Source organism: Drosophila melanogaster, chromosome 2R, assembly GCF_000001215.4.
Source record: "Drosophila melanogaster chromosome 2R".
In the NCBI taxonomy this organism is placed as follows: Eukaryota; Metazoa; Arthropoda; class Insecta; order Diptera; family Drosophilidae; genus Drosophila; species Drosophila melanogaster.
Window position 1 is genome coordinate 1,512,432 of NT_033778.4, and position 19,892 is coordinate 1,532,323.

The following is a 19,892-nucleotide window of genomic DNA, read 5'->3' on the forward strand; positions in this document are numbered from 1 at the left end:
TAAAAATAAATATAAATGTGTAAACGGTAGCTAATTCGAGCGGCAATTTTAACAAACAAATTTAAAAAGCTTTAAAATTATAATAGTCAGGGCGCGAATTTTAAAAAATTTTTTTATTTTATCATGTTGCTAGGAAATTGGCAAAAACTACCCTAATATGTACCATGTAAATTCGTTTCTTCGATCAGAATTGATTTCGGCCCGAAAATCGTCTTCTAGCACAACACGCACACTTATACGCGTTCTCGTCTCTTGTTTTTACTCACACAAGCAAGGAAATTATATTTTTAGGTTTCTTACGCTCTCAGCGGGAGTGAGCGGAAAGAGAGTAATTTTGGCCGTCACCAAAAAAGTGGCTGCATAGTGCCAAACCAATGTATGGCCGTTACGCATCTTGTTATTCTAGGGTCTTTGGTACGACGGAGTACGACTGAGCTCAGAAATGAGAGGGTTTGTCTCTCCGAACGCTCTGTACAATGCTGAGCATAAAGATAAGATTGTATACCATTTTTTTTTTTAGATAAATAAGCAAATAAATGAGCAAGAGAAAAACAATAATTGATTTTCGGTAATTTTAACTATTACAATTTGTCTTGTTTAATGCTACCGACTGCGTGTTGAATGCTCCCCCGTTGGAAGTCAGACTTTCAACAGAGTCCTTAAGGGGCAGCAGACATATATATTGTCTCTCCTGATGACATTTTCAGTACGGCAACTCGAGAGACACCATCTCTGCCGCGTATCAGCTGAAGCCTCGACAAGAACAATGTCTTTCACCGACAGAGCAGGCCTTGGGGTTCGTCAAGCACCCAGATCAGCGGGGCTCTCTGACAGTGAGACGATAAAAATTTTGCGTTTTTATCACCGCTTCCCAAAAGCCCACTATACTGCGGCGAACGTGTAGGGATGAAGTGCCAATCAATAGTTTCAGATAGACAAACATCATGCACTAACTTCTGGTGATCTGTGCTAAGGTACAGTAAATTTGTTTAGGCTTCCGCCTATAAAGCGCTTGAGTGCTTAAAATTGTTACTGTGAAGAGCCTTGGTTGCGAAGCAAATAAATACGCGGACGTAGCACTTTGTTTGGGCCTTGATCCTCTGGATTGTAGAAGAATGCCCCACAGAAATCGACAATTATAAATAGTTCAATAATAAATGAAAATAGGAAACTTAAATGTTAACCGCTCTCCAGAGAGCGAAATGGCGGCTTCTCAATAATAGTTTTGATTTTTACATAACAAATGTATAATTCATCAAAATTAATCAAATCACATTTTTCTGTTATGCTATTTTTCTGTAGGCTAGTAATCACGATGGAGAATTTATATAGTGTGTTTCATTGGGAGCGCTTGTTCGTTGAAATTAAAAAAAATACATCTAGGAATGATATTAACGAAATTTTTTTTATTTGAAAGGTCTATCACCCCATTATGTTTGGAATGACATCATTCAAATGATCGCCACGGAATCCCAAATGAAAAAGTCCAGCGGGGTCGAATCTCACGATCTCGGTGGCCAGTTCACGTCGCCTCCACGAAATGACCATTCACAGAAATTGCTCGTGCAGAACATCCATCCTAGCTTGTGCTGCGTGGCACGTAGCGTCGTCCTGTTTAAACCACATGTTTGGCAGATCCATATTCTCGATTTCAGGCCAATAGAAGTTGGCTATCATCGTCGACTAGTATAGCGCGGATCGTTGTTCGAACTTAAAACCCATTTTAATAAAACAATTTTATGATTTCCTCGTGCTGCTCGCCACTGTAACCTTCCATGGTGGGAGGGCGGAATGAAAGTAACACACTGCATTTGATTCTCACTTTACTTTATGGGTCAAAAACGATTTTTCTACCTGATACATACATTTCCTCGAATCTAGTATATTTTTTATTCTACGTATCGAGTATAAAGATATATAAGAATACCCGTTACTCGTAGAGTAAAATTATATGTCGCAGATCATTTAAATTTAACGACGTTTCTACCGATTGCGTGTTTCTGCTGGACACGCGCCATGCAGGCTCCTTTTCTATTCTTTTGGTGCGCGGCAGAGAACCGTTGGGTCTCCAAAATGTGTTGGTAATGCCTGTAGAGTTAAGAACTACGCATAATTCTTATTTTGTGAAAAGAGATTAAGTCAGTCAGTTTTTGATAATTGCACAGAACAGTGATGACCCTCAGCAAACCACTGGAAGGAGGCGCGTCTCATTGGCTGTTATAAACTTGCTTTCCGGTATATCATGGACACAGTTCCGATAATTGTTTCTGCAACATTTTGCGGGAACAGAAATATTAGCGGCAGCAGTTATGAATCTGCTAAATGGACGCCCTGCGGAAGGCGAGTGCCTTTCGTTATATGGAAGCCGAATGGTTACTTCGCTTATGGCCAAATGGAAGACGCTGAGTGTAAAGCAAATCGCAGTGTCCATTACACTGGCACACGCAGCTGGAATTGACAGGCGTTTGCGGCGTTTAGTTTTCACCTCCGACATCAACATTCGGAACGAGCTGCACCAAGAACTGAAGGCCATTTGACGCTAGACTGAGCCACCCTTCAAACGATGGTACATCAGAGCCGCCAGGAAAACGAGCTAAGTCCTACTTCGAGTGTCACAACTGCGGAAAGTCTGGTCACAAAAAGGCGGGTTGTCGATCAAAAACAATGGCAGTGCACGTCCAGCAACCCGGCAATCAACCATCAGGGAAAGACCGGTCTAATTTGACTTGTTTCACCTGCGAACGTTGCGCAGACAATAACGAGAATAGTGAAGAGGAAGAAGGTGAAGGTAGTGAAGAGTCCTGATGACTCTTCGACATATATATATCAGGATCAGGATGAACGACGAGATCTCATAAACTTTAAAAGCTTCAAGGTTAAGATTAAGCATACAGATTCTAGGGAAATAGACGCATGCTGCCACTCGCACTCTTCTGCCCACCAACCGCCCAAAACTGCCACGCGCACACTGATATTTTTTGATGGTTGTATTAGTTTAAACTGTTATCGATAAGCCAAAAAAAATTCCACGCTCACTCTGACCCCTTAATTTTTTTTGTCCCAATTTCTACCGATTTTCCTGAAAAATGTTGAAAATTCTTGGTCCCACTTGGACTAGCTGAGTAACGGGTATCTGATAGTCAGTGAACTCGACTTCTATACTGAAATATAGAAATGCACTTTGTATTTTTTTCATGTTTCGAATTACTCAATGTGATGAAGCATACAAGAACATTATTTAAAGATACGTTTAATAATAAAAGAGAAGCTCTAAAATATAATAACATCTTAAAACATTTTGGCATCTCCAATAAATTTAGAAAATTTTTTAAACTGGTGTAAACACTTTCTCAGTACACTTCTTCTTCCATCGAAAAGGGTAAGGTTTCACCGGCGTAAAGAGAACTAAAATAAAGAATTTCAATGAAGAATTATAGTTTACAAAAGGTTTTACTTACTTCACTGCTCGACTTGTAAAAAAAACAATTCGTTTTAATTTCTTATTATAAAAGAAATAATTAAATGACCACAAGCAGCCTGGTTCGCCAAAAGGATCGCAACTTAGATCTGGATTATAACTGTATATGTCACACTCTGATAGGATCACTTCGTCGTCAACTGCAGACCATAATGGTTGACGTATAGCTTGATACTTATCTCCCGCTAATGCCGATAAATTTGCATGGATTGAGTTCATAACCCACTGCAATGACGGCTCTTTGCTAAATTCATGGGACTTTAAAAAGTTTTAGAATAAACAAAAAGAACTAAACTTAAGATAGAAATGTACCTTTGCTTCAGAAAAATCGTAGTCTGGTTCAAAAGACGCATTTAAAGTAGCAATTAAATAAAATAATGTTTTTCTGGAAATGGTATCGCAAAGAGTAATGCCTTCATCTCCAGATTGACTGTTGTTTCGACGAAAGTTTGGTGAAAAGTCAGCCAAAGTTTGTGGAGGTGATAACGCCTGAAGGTCATGCCCATGAGAATCTGCTGTAAATCGTTTATACAATACTTTCTCGGCCGCAACCATTTTGCTATAATGAAGATGAATTAAAAAATATTTCTATGTAACTAAAAAAACATACCATGAGTAACTTTCTATCCGTCCAAAAATCGTGATGCCACTTGTTTGTATAGAAAGAGCGTTGTTGATAGCCTCAAAACGTGAACTTTCAAGTAACTTCATGATTTATAAATTAAATTTAAATGATACATATAAATTTAAGTCTGTTGTTTGTTGAAAAGGTGCTCCAAGTGTGGAACACTGACAACCATATTGGGAAGATCCTAATCTTCACCCAAACTCAGCGCATTGAGAGCAAAGGCCGAATGAGTAAACGCGAAATAAAAAGTCTTGAGCCGAGCGTCCGAACACGAAGAAGTTTTATTTGAAACTGAAACTGATACAGATAAAAATGCCAGCTTCATGCGGCTGCTTATTTACTAATATATATACATACATACAGTTCATGTGTATGTATGTATGTTCTCATACAAAATTACATATGCACATGTGGAAATTGCCTATATTCAACACACATGTGGGCATTGCCTATATTCAACAGCCTTCCTCAATGCCAACATGTTTACAAAAATTAAAACAAATTTAACATTTTCATAAACCCATTATGCTTTCCCTTTGAAAGATTCTTTGTCATAATGTCTGCTATCATCTCATTCGTAGAAGTGTACTCTAACACAACGTGACCCTCTTTCATGACTTCTCTAATGAAATGATATCGAATGTCGATGTGCTTCGTCCTAGAGTGATGAACCGGGTTCTTCGCTAAGTGCTGCGCACTCAGGTTGTCGCCATGCATAACCGTCGGGGTCTTCAGATCACCGCATCCGATCTCCACTATTAGCCTTCGTAAAGCTATAGCTTCCTTGCAGCTATAGCTATTCCTTCCTTCCTTCCGTGGTCAGAGCCATATACTCGGCTTCAGTACTGCTCAACGCCACGCTCTGCTGCTTCTCGGACCTCCATGATACTGGTCCGCCAGACAGGAAAAACACATACCCTGTGTATGACTTTCGGTCCAAACGGTCGCCTCCCCAATCTGCATCCACAAAGCCGGTAAATGCCTGACCGCACTTTTGATAATGCAGCTTGACGTCCACAGTTGACGCCAAGTACCGGAGGATGTGCTTCACAGCCACCATGTGCTCAGAATGCGGGTCCTGATTCCTCTGAGCCAACTTCGCCACCGAATGTAGTATGTCTGGTCTGGTAGTAAGCCCAAGCCACATTAGCTCACCAATTGTAGACTGATACTGCCCTGCGTCGACCTTCTGGCACTGCTCACCCGCGCACAAAAATTGATGCCCTGCATCCAAAGGTGTCGTCGCTGGTCTACAGTTCTCGCTGCCATATGCCCGCAATAGTTCCTTGATATATTGCGAATGGCCCAAAGTGATTTCTCCAAGGTCGCCATCACGTTGCACCTCCATGCCTAAGAACAAATGCAGTGGACCCTTGTCCGTGCACTCGAAAGACTCTGAAATCGTGGCTTTCAGATCCTCCATATCTTCTCTTGACTGGGACGCTAGAATTAAATCATCAACATATACTAAGATGAGCATCAGATTACCTTGACCACTTTGCTGATAAAGACATGGTTCATGATTACAGGCCTTAAATCCCAAGTCTTTTAGAACACCGTCGAGCTTGGAGTTCCACTCTCTGCCTGACTGCTTCAAGCCGTATATTGCCTTCCTCAGCAATAACCCCTGGTCGGGATTAGCAGCATCTGTGAACCCTTGGGGCTGTTTCATGTACACAGTATCCTTTAGCTCGCTATTTAAGTACGCCGTGCATACGTCCATGTGATGCAAGTACAATTGCATCTCTGCTGCCAATGCCAAAATGAGCCTCACACTCTCGAGCCTGCACACGGGTGAAAAAGTCTCGAAGTAGTCCACTCCGAACTTCTGCGAACACCCCTTTGCAACTAGTCGTGCCTTGAAGCGCTCAATTCTACCAGAGACGTCTCGTTTCAGGGAATACACCCACTTGCAAGCCACACACCGGCGATTTCTTGGTAAGTCAGCCAGCTTCCATGTCTCATTTGCAAGTAGCGCCTTGTACTCCAGGCCCATTGCCTCTTCCCACTTTGCAGAATACTGCGAATTGATGGCCTCCTCATAGGACTTGGGAATTTCGACGTCGCTAGCCATCAACACGCCAAGTACATTGTATTGCTTCTTCGGGCGCCCTGGTCTGCCCGTCCGAACAATCTTTGGCCGTCCAGGCCCCACATGTACTTCAGCTTCTTCTGCCTCAGCTGCACTCTCATAGTCGTCGCTGCTGCCCACGGGTTCTGTATCGTCACCTTCCCGTGCATTCGAATCACTCTGCGGCTCCGGGTCATCAGTTGCGGGAAACTGGAACTCAATGGTATTTCCATGATTTACCAAACTACCAGACTCATCAAAAAGGACATCTCGCTTCTCGATCACACACCGCTTCTCTTTGTCAAACAGACGGTACCCCTTAGCCGCTATTGAATATCCAATCATACGATATTCCTTTCCTTTGGATTCGAATTTGCCTTTATGGACTCCTTTGTCCAATGCCACTGCTATGGCACCAAAAACCCTCAAGTGGCTCACTGCTGGTATTTTTCCGGTCCACTCTTCCATAGGGGTTTTGCTTTGTAATGCTCTGCTCGTTGATCGGTTCCTCAGATACACCGCAGTGTTTATCGCCTCAGCCCATAGAGCCTCACCCAACTCCGATTGCAGCAACATGCACCTAGCCATTTCTACTAGCGTGCGGTTGGCTCGTTCTGCAACTCCATTTTGTTGGGGAGTGTGTGGAATAGTCAGCTGTCTAGCGATCCCATGTGCCTTTAAATAGTCATCAAAAACATTATTGACGAACTCACCACCATTATCGCTCCGGATGCATTTTATCTTTCTACCTGTTTGTCGCTCGACCAGTTTCTTAAACTCGACAAACTTAGTGAAGACTTCGTCCTTCTTCCGCAAGAAATATACAAAAATCCGCCTGGACTTGTCGTCTATGAAAGTGAGAAAGTACTTTGATCCAGCAAGTGACGGTGTGCTAAATGGCCCGCACAGGTCTGAATGGATCATATCCAACAGCTCTTCAGCTCTGCTCCTCGTTATCTTCGGAAATGGTTGCACATGGATTTTTGCCAGCATGCACGTCTTGCATACTGCGTCTGGTTTGAAAACGACATTTTCAACACCGTACACCATCTTCTTCCTCACCATCTCCTGTAGGCTGCTTGTATTCAAATGGCCATACCTTTTATGCCATAGTGAACCATCAGCATCAACGGCCGCAAAACAACTGTTATGTTTCCCTTGAAACATATACAAATTACCAGCTCTAATTACACGCAGTATTCGCTCGCCTTCCTGAATGACGTCAGCGTAATGTGGTCCAAAATTGACAAAACATTTATACTGAGCTGCACGGCTGACTGACATAAAGTTGCCGTTCAAATCTGGGACGAAGAGTACGTTATTCAATACCAGAGTACATAAATCAGTCTTCAGCTTCACTGTTCCTATGCCCTTTGCTAGTAGGAATCCATTTCCAGCAAGACTAATTTTTTCAGTGTGCTCTTCATACTCAGTAAAAACACTTCTGTCACAGCACATGTGACTGGTAGCCCCGCTATCGAGACACCACTTTGTTTTGCCAAAACCACCACCATCCAGCGCATTTAACAAGGAGCATTGTTTTTGTGTCGCGCTCTCTTTGTTTACTTTCTCGCGACGACAGTTCGCTTTAAAATGCCCACGCTCTCCACAGTTATAACAAACTACGTATTTCCTCTTCTTTGCGCTCGGCCGAGCTTCTCTCGCCGGCGCCTGTGGCTTATGTACTGCAGTAAATGCCTTTGCGCTCTCCGTTTGTTTTTCTCTCTGCTGCTCCGCTCCTCCCCTTCTCGTGTCTTCCTCGATCAGCTTTATACATAGAGCATCGAAAAGCGGCAGCTCGTCGCGCGTCTCAATGGCGACAATGAAATTCTCGAAACTCTCTGGAAGGCTCGACAGCAAAACAACACTGCGCAATTTCTCGGTGATACCAATTTCCACCGCATCAAGGGCATCAAAGATTTCCTTAAATTCTTTAATATGTGACGATATACTCTGCCCTTCCAACAAACGTTTGCTCAGCAACTTCTTATACAGCATGACCGTTCGTAACGGCCCTTTCGGCTGGTGGACATCCTGTAAAACTTTCCATGCCTCAGCCGCAGTGAGACACCCTTTTACATAACCAAGTTGCGAAGACTTCACACTCAAGATGATCGTGGCCAATGCTTTTTCATCTTGGGATTGCCAAGCACCTCCAGTATCAACCTCAGGTTTCACGGACTCTCCTGAAACCACCTTCCACAAACATGCGTGCACCAACACTGAACGCATCTGGATGCTCCACGTTTCGTAGGATCCATCCTCCAGCTTATCGATCTGATACAGGTTACTCATTCCGGCAATCTTGAGTAGACTCCAAAATCTAACTCCTGAGTTTCACTACACGTTTCTCCTTTAGGCAGCTCCTAGGGCGCTGGGCCCATAACCTGTTGTTTGTTGAAAAGGTGCTCCAAGTGTGGAACACTGACAACCATATTGGGAAGATCCTAATCTTCACCCAAACTCAGCGCATTGAGAGCAAAGGCCGAATGAGTAAACGCGAAATAAAAAGTCTTGAGCCGAGCGTCCGAACACGAAGAAGTTTTATTTGAAACTGAAACTGATACAGATAAAAATGCCAGCTTCATGCGGCTGCTTATTTACTAATATATATACATACATACAGTTCATGTGTATGTATGTATGTTCTCATACAAAATTACATATGCACATGTGGAAATTGCCTATATTCAACACACATGTGGGCATTGCCTATATTCAACAAAGTCATCGATAGCGTTACAATATATAGAATTACGCAGAATTGTGTCTTATCAAGTTTTGTTGATTTATAATATATCTTCCTTGAAGTATTTGCATATAAAACAGGCAAGCTAGCATTCGCTCCGATTTAAAAAGTCTGAGCATCGTTCTTGCGTTTGCTATCCTTTGCTGATCCTTAAAAAATAAATGTATATTCGCCTTCCGTGAAATATATCCTTTTGCAGACCCTTAAACATTAATCAAATAAAAAAGATTAGTTTAAGTTCATATATACATACTTATTTAGTATAAGCTCTGTACTAAAACTGTACAACATAGGCATCACGTGAATTTACATTGCTAAAACTCAACTTATTACACATGTACATGCAACATACATATGTATGTATCTTTTAGAGTTAGCTCAAAGAAGCTGGGTTCGGTAAAATCGAATTTTTGAAATTTAAAAGCTGGAATCGTTTGCCCATGTTTGCCCACCAATTAGTTTTTGTTGCCCACGTCCAGTTTTTTCGAAAAAGTTCGAATACTTTCGAAAATCAAAAATTTTACTTATTTCCAATTTTTTTATTTTTTAAATCGCAATAACATTGTTTGCCCACGTTTGCCTACCCTTTAGAATTTTGAAAAAATTTATACTTTAGAAAATATAAGGCTTTTAAGTTTACCTCGGTCTAATCAAAGGGTAAATCGTTTGACCATCTCTTAAAACCAAATATTATCAACAAAAACGTTTGCCCAACCATTGTTATTAGTTTTTATCGTTTTCCCACCCTTAAAACACCTTTAACAAAAAAATTTTTTTTTTCGATTGCCCATACTTAAAATATAACCAATTTCCCCCTCTTTAAATTAAAAATTTTCAATAAAAAACGTTTGCCAACCCTTTAAAAATAAATAATTTCGTTTTCCCAACCCCTAAAATTAGATTTTAACGTTTGCCCACCTCTTAAAACTAAATAATTTCGTTTGACCATCCTTTAAAATAAGTTTTTAACGTTTGCCCACCCTTTAAAAATAAATTTTTTCGTTTGCCCACCCTTTAAAATTAGTTTTTTTTTCGTTTGCCCACTATTAATACTAAATTCGTTTGCTCACCTTTTAAAACTAAATAATTGCAACTGCCAATCCTTTAAAATTAGTTTTATTCGTTTGCTAACCCTTTAAAATTTCGTTTTTCGAATTTCCACCTATTAAAACTAAATTTGTACATATGTATGTGATAACTGTAAGTTGTGGCGCCAATTCACATATTTTAGGATCGGCGGACAGAAGCACTATGTATGTACACTTTTTATGTACAAATTTAGTTTTAATAATTCGAAAAACAACATTTTAAAGGGTGGGTTAACGAAAAAAAAACTAATTTTAAAGGATGGGCAATCGAAATTATTTAGTTTTAAAAGGTGGGCAAACGAATTTCCTTAGTTTTAATAGTGGGCAAACGAAAAAAACTAATTCTAAAGGGTGGGCAAACGAAAAAATGTATTTTTAATGGGTGGGCAAACGTCAAAAACTAATTTTGAAAAAAGTGAAATTTTTCATTTTTGAAAATTTTCGAAAATTCATATCTCAAAAACTGGACGTGGGCAAAGAAAAACTTATTGGTGGGCAAAAAAATAGGCAAACGATTCCAGCTTTTAAATTTCATTTTTTTTTATTTATCAATGGAACTCATCTAATATAAGATAATTCATTCAAAAATTAATATGTTATATGAGCAAAAAATACTACTCGGCCAAACTATGTATAAGTAGTAAGTCTTTTAAAAAAACGCGAAAACAGACGTTACAGAACACTCAAGAGTATTTTAAAATACCAAACATCTTGAAAAAAGAGACTACATTTGATTATTATTGCTTTACTCACTCGCATAAGTCTGCGTACACGGCCAAAATATTTGAATTGAAATTAAACTTTAAACCACAAATGGATTAAATATCCAATGCATTGCATGTATATAACCAATTTAATTTTTAAAACCTAACTTTAATTTACTTTCTTTCCCTATTCATTTTCGTAACGTAATGATTATTTCTTAATATTATTTAACAATTTTATATATCTTATTTTTATACCCGTTACTCGTAGTCTTAATCGGGATCAATAGCCAAAATCGATCTAGCCATGTCCGCATGAACGTCGAGATCTCAGGTATAAATATTAGGCAATTTTTTTTATAAAATATAATTAAACAATATTTATTTTACTTATAAATCAAAAAACAAATTAAAAATATTAATAAACCAAGAAAATAAAGAACAAGCTCCAAGTTTACACACTTTTGAGACTGTCAAGAAACTCGTTACACATTTTGTTTTCCTACTTTGTTTTGCTGTTTTTCTTAAAACGAACTCGATTTTTCCGTTATTTTTGGCTTTGTATTGCTTTTTACAACGCTTCTATTGAACTTTTTTGACTTTGCTTGTGAAATTTTGCTGATCAAACGTGCTTAAACCGAATTATTAAATTTAATAAAATGCCTGGAAAGAGATTAACTTTTGAAGTTACCCAACTCATAAACTATAACCACCAGTTGGGTAAATCTATTCCAGAATTAGTATAAATGTTTTTTGTATCCCGTAAGACCGTCTACAATGTTTTAAATCGCTCGGAAAAAGTGGGCGGAAAACCAAAATTAACAAGCGTATAGACCGCTTTATTATGCGAATAGTGATTGCGAACCCCCGAATCTCGGGCAGAGCACTTGCTCAGGATATCAGGGAAGAATGTCACCTAATTGTGTCACACGAAACTGTGCGCCAATTCATCGTACGCCATAGGTACTCTTCAAATTTTCCAAGGAAAAAGCCTTTGTTATCAGAGGCCAATATTGAAAAGTCATTTATTCGATGACGTCATATTTTGTTACGAAACTTAAATTATGCTTTTTTATAACGACAGGTCAAGCAGAGTATGCCGCAAACCGTTGAGTGCGCTAGAAAAACCAAATATCATTCCAACGATAAAATTTGGAAAATGGCACTGATGGTTTGGGCAAAGACCCTAGAATAACAAGATGCGTAACGCCATACGATTTTTTGGCACACGATTTTTTCGCCGTGGCTCTAGAGGTGGCTCCAGGCTCTCTCGAATTTTTGTTAGAGAGCGAGAGAGCGAACGCTCTCTCAACGCACAAAGTGATAGCAGACAACTGTATGTGTGCACACGTATGCTCATGCATTGTAAATTTGACAAAATATGCCCTTCACCTCAGAAGTTCTTAGACTTTAAATCTATATTATTTTTGATCAATTGGCACCATGCGAAAAATTCTTGTTTTGCATTGCCTTAACGTTATTATTATTTGAAAATAGGTTAGAAATAGCCAAATCTATGTACATATTATCACAAAAATAAATTTCAAAAATGACTTTATATAAGAATATTTCTCATTAGAGTATTCATCTTGCGGCGTGTGAAAAATTAATAAGGCAATGATTGTTGAGTGCTTGTGTCCGCACTTCGTGCCTCAAGATATGAACAAAGCAAAGACACTAGAATAATTCTAGTGTCTTTGATATTACTTTTGCAATAAACAGTTATCATATTTAATTATTTAGTATATTTATTAAGTCATTTGACTTAATATGATGTAACATTAACGTTAAAAGTGTTTCAAAAAAAATATTTAGCTTTTAAAAAATTGTCAGATGAGAGACAAATTAGAATTAAACATAAATATAAATGTGTAAACGGTAGCTAATTCGAGCGGCAATTTTAACAAACAAATTTAAAAAGCTTTAAAATTATAATAGTCAGGGCGCGAATTTTAAAAAATTTTTTTATTTTATCATATTGCTAGGAAATTGGCAAAAACTACCCTAATATGTACCATGTAAATTCGTTTCTTCGATCAGAATTGATTTCGGCCCGAAAATCGTCTTCTAGCACAACACGCACACTTATACGCGTTCTCGTCTCTTGTTTTTACTCACACAAGCAAGCAAATTATATTTTTAGATTTCTTACGCTCTCAGCGGGAGTGAGCCGAAAGAGAGTAATTTTGGCCGTCACCAAAAAAGTGGCTGCATAGTGCCAAACCAATGTATGGCCGTTACGCATCTTGTTATTCTAGTGTCTTTGGTTTGGGGCTGTATCTCCAGCCGTGGAGTGGGAAAACTAGCCTTCATTGAAAGCACAATAAATTCCGTGCAATATCTAGAAATTTTAAAAACAAAATTGAAAGTAAGTGCAGAAAAATGTGGTCTAGTTAGCAACAACAAGCCAAATTTTAAGTTTTATCAGGACAATGATCCGAATCAAAAAGATACAATGTTCGCACCTGGCTCCTTTAGAATTGTGGTAAAGTGATCGATACCCCCCTCAGAGTCCTGATCTGGACCATATTGAAAATTTGTGGGCCTACTTAAAGAAGAAGGTAGCAAAAAGGGCCCTAAAACACGACAACAGCTTATGACTGCAATAGTCGGAGAGTGTGAAAAGATCACGCTTGAATATGACCTACAAAAACCTATCCATTCCATGAAAAAAAGGCTTCAACTTGTAGCCAAAGCCAATGGGGAACATACTACATACTAAAACTTTTAAAATTTTAATAAAATAATTTATAAATTAAATTAAACTTCGATTTTGTGTTTTGTGTAAAGAGTTTCTTGACAGTATTAAAAGTGTGTAAACGTGGAATTTGTTGTTTATTTTCTTCTATATTTAATATTTTTAATTTGTTTTTTGATTTATAAGTAAAATAAATAGTGTTTAATTATATTGAATAAAAAAAGTTCGTTTAATTAATCAAAGAACCCTTAATTTTTAGTTTTAAGGTCAAAAACTTTAACTTATTTAACAGTGTGTAACCATTTCCTTGACAAACTGTATTTTAACAGAATATTAATATAACTAATTGTATATAGCTCAATTAATAAGCCAATTTAAATAAGAAATATGACAGGTATCTGTGTGCCAAATTCGTGTTATTTATTGGTTGTTGTTGTTCTTAAGACCACATAAAAATGTTTTTTTTTTGTAACATTGTTAAGCTAAATATGTCTAACACGCACCAATCTTTTCTTACAGTAATAAACAAACAATTTTTTTTTGATTTTTAGCTTATATTAGCAATGCATCAATTTTTTTGTTTTACACTGTACATATGTATAATACACCTTATTACTCTAAGAGTAAAGTGTATAACTATAAATGCGCTTATAGCTAAACATTAAAGTTCTTGGTTCGATAAAAGACGGCTTTGTTAGGAAGATTTTGCCAAAAAAGGGATATTAAAAATTATACTGTCACACCACACAACAAATTCCCTTTATTAATGAACGAATTGAATTCCACTTAAATGTTTACCACTGCACAGTATACATTTACATACATTTGCATATTTATTAAATGTGTAATATATAAGATGCGAAAGTCTGTTTTTGGTGTCAAAAGATTCATACCGTTAAAACAAATAAAAATAATGTTCTGTTACTTCTTCTACCTTCTTCGTTTTTAGTTAACCACAATTTAAATATTTAATTAATACAAAGCATATACGCTAATTAAACATAGTCATTTATGCACATAAATCCAAGAAATTATCTAAGAAATATATATTTGTTTCACGGTGACCACTACACTTTCAAGTACTCAAACTAGTGACTCAGTTATATTAGAGCCAAATGTTAAAAGTTATAAATAACTTTTGTTAAAACAGCACGTACCAATTGTAAAAAATGAGATCAGTTCATTATCACACTATAGAACTGCATGAGAGTTCCTATTCCTACACTATTACCTACACCCTCTGAGCCAAGCTGACGTCAAAAACCTAATTGATAAAAAGGAACAGTGGTAATTGAACCATGGGGCCTTCCCTATATTCTAATTTTTTATTTTAAATATGAGCTGAACATTTTTATTATGAAAAGATATCTATCATTGGGATTTTGGAATGTTGTTAATGTTCGAAAATGGTCTAAGTTTAGGTTAATCGATGTTTCGATAAGCAAATGCAATGACATCTATACCATTTTATAAATTCTAATTGTGCAAAAGGTATTTTACTTATTTAGTTTGGCAAGAAACTGTTTACACACTGTGAAATAAGTTGAATTTTTGACTTTAAAACTGATAATTAAGGGTTCTTTGAATAATTTAACTCAATTTTTTTATTCAATGTAAAACACAAAATCGAAGTTTAATCCTAAATTTATTAATTATTTTATTAAAATTTTAAAAGTTTTAGTATGTAGTATGTTCCCCATTGGCTTTGGCTACAAGTTGAAGCCTTTTTTTCATGGAATGGATAGGTTTTTGTAGGTCATATTCAAGCGTGATCTTTTCACACTCTCCGACTATTGCAGTCATAAGCTGTTGTCGTGTTTTAGGGCCCTTTTTGCTACCTTCTTCTTTAAGTAGGCCCACAAATTTTCAATATGGTCCAGATCAGGACTCTGAGGGGGGTATCGATCACTTTACCACAATTCTAAAGGAGCCAGGTGCGAACATTGTATCTTTTTGATTCGGATCATTGTCCTGATAAAACTTAAAATTTGGCTTGTTGTTGCTAACTAGACCACATTTTTCTGCACTTACCTTCAATTTTGTTTTTAAAATTTCTAGATATTGCACGGAATTTATTGTGCTTTCAATGAAGGCTAGTTTTCCCACTCCACGGCTGGAGATACAGCCCCAAACCAAAGACACTAGAATAACAAGATGCGTAACGGCCATACATTGGTTTGGCACTATGCAGCCACTTTTTTGGTGACGGCCAAAATTACTCTCTTTCGGCTCACTCCCGCTGAGAGCGTAAGAAATCTAAAAATATAATTTGCTTGCTTGTGTGAGTAAAAACAAGAGACGAGAACGCGTATAAGTGTGCGTGTTGTGCTAGAAGACGATTTTCGGGCCGAAATCAATTCTGATCGAAGAAACGAATTTACATGGTACATATTAGGGTAGTTTTTGCCAATTTCCTAGCAATATGATAAAATAAAAAAATTTTTTAAAATTCGCGCCCTGACTATTATAATTTTAAAGCTTTTTAAATTTGTTTGTTAAAATTGCCGCTCGAATTAGCTACCGTTTACACATTTATATTTATGTTTAATTCTAATTTGTCTCTCATCTGACAATTTTTTAAAAGCTAAATATTTTTTTTGAAACACTTTTAACGTTAATGTTACATCATATTAAGTCAAATGACTTAATAAATATACTAAATAATTAAATATGATAACTGTTTATTGCAAAAGTAATATCAAAGACACTAGAATTATTCTAGTTTCTTTGCTTTGGTCATATTTTGAGGCACGAAGTGCGGACACAAGCACTCAACAATCATTGCCTTATTAATTTTTCACACGCCGCAAGATGAATACTCTAATGAGAAATATTCTTATATAAAGTCATTTTTGAAATTTATTTTTGTGATAATATGTACATAGATTTGGCTATTTCTAACCTATTTTCAAATAATAATAACGTTAAGGCAATGCAAAACAAGAATTTTTCGCATGGTGCCAATTGATCAAAAATAATATAGATTTAAAGTCTAAGAACTTCTGAGGTGAAGGGCATATTTTGTCAAATTTACAATGCATGAGCATACGTGTGCACACATACAGTTGTCTGCTATCACTTTGTGCGTTGAGAGAGCGTTCGCTCTCTCGCTCTCTAACAAAAATTCGAGAGAGCCTGGAGCCACCTCTAGAGCCACGGCGAAAAAATCGTGTGCCAAAAAATCGTATGGCGTTACGCATCTTGTTATTCTAGGGTCTTTGCCCAAACCATCAGTGCCATTTTCCAAATTTTATCGTTGGAATGATATTTGGTTTTTCTAGCGCACTCAACGGTTTGCGGCATACTCTGCTTGACCTGTCGTTATAAAAAAGCATAATTTAAGTTTCGTAACAAAATATGACGTCATCGAATAAATGACTTTTCAATATTGGCCTCTGATAACAAAGGCTTTTTCCTTGGAAAATTTGAAGAGTACCTATGGCGTACGATGAATTGGCGCACAGTTTCGTGTGACACAATTAGGTGACATTCTTCCCTGATATCCTGAGCAAGTGCTCTGCCCGAGATTCGGGGGTTCGCAATCACTATTCGCATAATAAAGCGGTCTATACGCTTGTTAATTTTGGTTTTCCGCCCACTTTTTCCGAGCGATTTAAAACATTGTAGACGGTCTTACGGGATACAAAAAACATTTATACTAATTCTGGAATAGATTTACCCAACTGGTGGTTATAGTTTATGAGTTGGGTAACTTCAAAAGTTAATCTCTTTCCAGGCATTTTATTAAATTTAATAATTCGGTTTAAGCACGTTTGATCAGCAAAATTTCACAAGCAAAGTCAAAAAAGTTCAATAGAAGCGTTGTAAAAAGCAATACAAAGCCAAAAATAACGGAAAAATCGAGTTCGTTTTAAGAAAAACAGCAAAACAAAGTAGGAAAACAAAATGTGTAACGAGTTTCTTGACAGTCTCAAAAGTGTGTAAACTTGGAGCTTGTTCTTTATTTTCTTGTTTTATTAATATTTTTAATTTGTTTTTTGATTTATAAGTAAAATAAATATTGTTTAATTATATTAAAAAAAAGGCGTTTAATTAAGCAAAAAACCTTTAATTATTACCTTTAAAGTCAAAGTGACAGAAATAGACGACACAAATAATTAAGATTTGTGGTTTAGGGTTAGTTGGTAACGGTCTGAAACAAACTTGTGAACGATTTGAGCCCTGCTACTCCTTCCCGTCCTGCCCACAGTTTCCAGGCTGCAATGCCTGTGCGAGACAGGTGGTTTCACGACGAGCTGGAGTTGCCTCCACGGAATTAGAAACAATGTACACACAAGCTCCGTACGCTGCCATGCTGGCATCACAGAATCCATGAACTTCTACGGTACCGGTTGGGTCTAGCACTCATTTGGGAACGGCTAAACTTTTACAAAATGGCTGCGGATGTACATCCAGGTCGATTGCAACTTTAAAGGATGACTTTCGTCCCAGTTCAGTTTAGCCTTCCACAAATGCTGCACGAAAATCTTGCATTTAGCAGCAATAGTCGATAAAATAGAAGGCTATCTAGGTTTTTTAGTTTGAGGTAGAGACAAGAACGAAAGACCACGAAGACCAAGAGTCTTGCTCCAAGAGTCCCCTTCGGCAATGGATTCTAGAACAGCTGAATAACTAGAACAACATTTTCGGAGTTGGCACAGGACAGAATCTTTGAAGTTTGTTGCATTTTGTTTATAACCTCAGAAATTAAGTTGTCATCTGAAGTTAAATCATCTATGTAGAAATCCTCTAGCAAAGCAGATCCAATGGGATAAGTAGAACCTTCATCTGGAGCAAGCTGGTGCATTGTCCGCACTGACAAGAAGGAAGCTGTCTTGGTTCTACAAGTAACTATGTCCAGCTGAACACACTCCTCCTTCTCGCTTATTCCATTTTCTTCCTTAAATGCCCTTAAATTTTGGGTTGCACTACATTCTCTCTCTTGGTCGACCCTTCAATTAAATGCGGCGCCTCAGTTTCATTTACACTTACACTCAAAAACAAAAAAAAAACTAAGAAAAAAATTATCACGAACTTAAATTACTTTATTATTCCAGACCGAGCTCGCCGCCTTGTTACGGAATCCCTTTGCGGTCGCCAACTTGGCCCTAAGATTTACGCCGACGCATTAACGAAATTCTCAAAGAAAAAATATTGCCGCAATAGCCGCGTCCATTGCTTTGGCCCAGACTCCGGGAACTAATCAGTTTGATTGCCGTGTTCCCTTCCCGGACCGTTTAATCTCTAAGTCATCCATCAGGGCGACGATAGTATCGTAGTGTAGCATATTGGACTGATCTACTCTGCCAATACAATAAATGATTGGGTATAACTTAGCGTCAATACATTGTGACACTTTGTCATAATAAATATAAATATACAAATACCCAAAAGACCATCATGAACTACGGAAGCACTACAGCGCCCAAGAAATAAGATCTAACGCTTATACATAAGCCGATCGCGGAGCGTGGGAATGCTGAGCATGCACTTTGCAGATCAAGTGGTCAATGCCTTTTGCATACATATGTATATGTATAAATGTAAGTAAGGATACATAGATATAAGCAATGTATGTGCGGGTTAGCTGAACCCAACTTCAGCACACTTTGGGCATTCAAATAAAGAACCTTGAACAGAGCAGAAGCTCTTCTATTCTTTTAAACTAAACACAAATTAGTTCAAACAAATTAACATTTTACATGTCGACCGTGACAGTGTCCACAGTGTTTAAAGTGATGTGCGAATAATTACAGTCGATCTAAGTACGACTATAAAAATTATAATACAAAAAATATTAACTAACTTAAGAGCCACAATTCTTGACGGCAGTGCCCACCAAACACAGGGACTGGCTGGAAGAGGCCTTGAAGGAAAATCGGGCCGATGGACCTCGCCCACTCACAATAGCTGAGTACCGGCAAAGACCCTAGAATAACAAGATGCGTAACGGCCATACATTGGTTTGGCACTATGCAGCCACTTTTTTGGTGACGGCCAAAATTACTCTCTTTCCGCTCACTCCCGCTTAGAGCGTAAGAAACCTAAAAATATAATTTGCTTGCTTGTGTGAGTAAAAACAAGAGACGAGAACGCGTATAAGTGTGCGTGTTGTGCTAGAAGACGATTTTCGGGCCGAAATCAATTCTGATCGAAGAAACGAATTTACATGGTACATATTAGGGTAGTTTTTGCCAATTTCCTAGCAACATGATAAAATAAAAAAATTTTTTAAAATTCGCGCCCTGACTATTATAATTTTAAAGCTTTTTAAATTTGTTTGTTAAAATTGCCGCTCGAATTAGCTACCGTTTACACATTTATATTTATGTTTAATTCTAATTTGTCTCTCATCTGACAATTTTTTAAAAGCTAAATATTTTTTTTGAAACACTTTTAATGTTAATGTTACATCATATTAAGTCAAATGATTTAATAAATATACTAAATAATTAAATATGATAACTGTTTATTGC

The 19,892-nt window shown here is 37.5% G+C and overlaps 1 protein-coding gene across 5 annotated transcripts, besides 4 other annotated features; it reads right to left on the reverse strand.

The window, feature by feature from the left end:
• Nucleotides 1–414: part of a mobile genetic element that runs on past the window's edge.
• Nucleotides 379–14,664, reverse strand: Maf1. Of its 5 annotated transcripts, none has more exons than NM_001110544.3 (6): nucleotides 14,310–14,512; nucleotides 8,901–9,128; nucleotides 4,089–4,230; nucleotides 3,791–4,037; nucleotides 3,459–3,736; nucleotides 379–3,405 (listed from the first exon to the last, which is right to left on the reverse strand). In NM_001110544.3, the coding sequence occupies exons 3-6, from the start codon at nucleotides 4,187–4,189 to the stop codon at nucleotides 3,351–3,353; spliced, it is 681 nt and encodes a 226-aa protein (NP_001104014.1). In that variant the 5' UTR covers nucleotides 4,190–4,230; nucleotides 8,901–9,128; nucleotides 14,310–14,512; the 3' UTR covers nucleotides 379–3,350. The 5 variants fall into 5 exon arrangements, with proteins under 5 accessions (NP_001104014.1, NP_001015168.2, NP_001287649.1 ...); NM_001170411.1 differs by lacking the exon at nucleotides 14,310–14,512 and adding an exon at nucleotides 14,574–14,664 and having other exon boundaries at nucleotides 3,237–3,405; nucleotides 8,901–9,075; NM_001015167.3 differs by lacking the exon at nucleotides 14,310–14,512 and adding an exon at nucleotides 14,574–14,664 and having other exon boundaries at nucleotides 3,237–3,405.
• Nucleotides 11,897–12,984: a mobile genetic element.
• An 885-nt stretch (nucleotides 14,665–15,549) lies between the features above and the next one.
• Nucleotides 15,550–16,637: a mobile genetic element.
• Nucleotides 16,638–19,337: 2,700 nt separating this feature from the next.
• Nucleotides 19,338–19,892: part of a mobile genetic element that runs on past the window's edge.

Excerpts from the sequence above, each read along its gene's own strand:
- Maf1 (NM_001110544.3), bottom strand. The coding sequence starts at position 4,189 with ATGAAGTTACTTGAAAGTTCACGTTTTGAGGCTATCAACAACGCTCTT. Across the intron at positions 3,737-3,790 it reads ACGATTTTTCTGAAGCAAAG|TCCCATGAATTTAGCAAAGA; the intron begins GTACATTTCTAT and ends AACTTTTTAAAG. Across the intron at positions 3,406-3,458 it reads TTTACAAGTCGAGCAGTGAA|TTCTCTTTACGCCGGTGAAA; the intron begins GTAAGTAAAACC and ends TCTTTATTTTAG.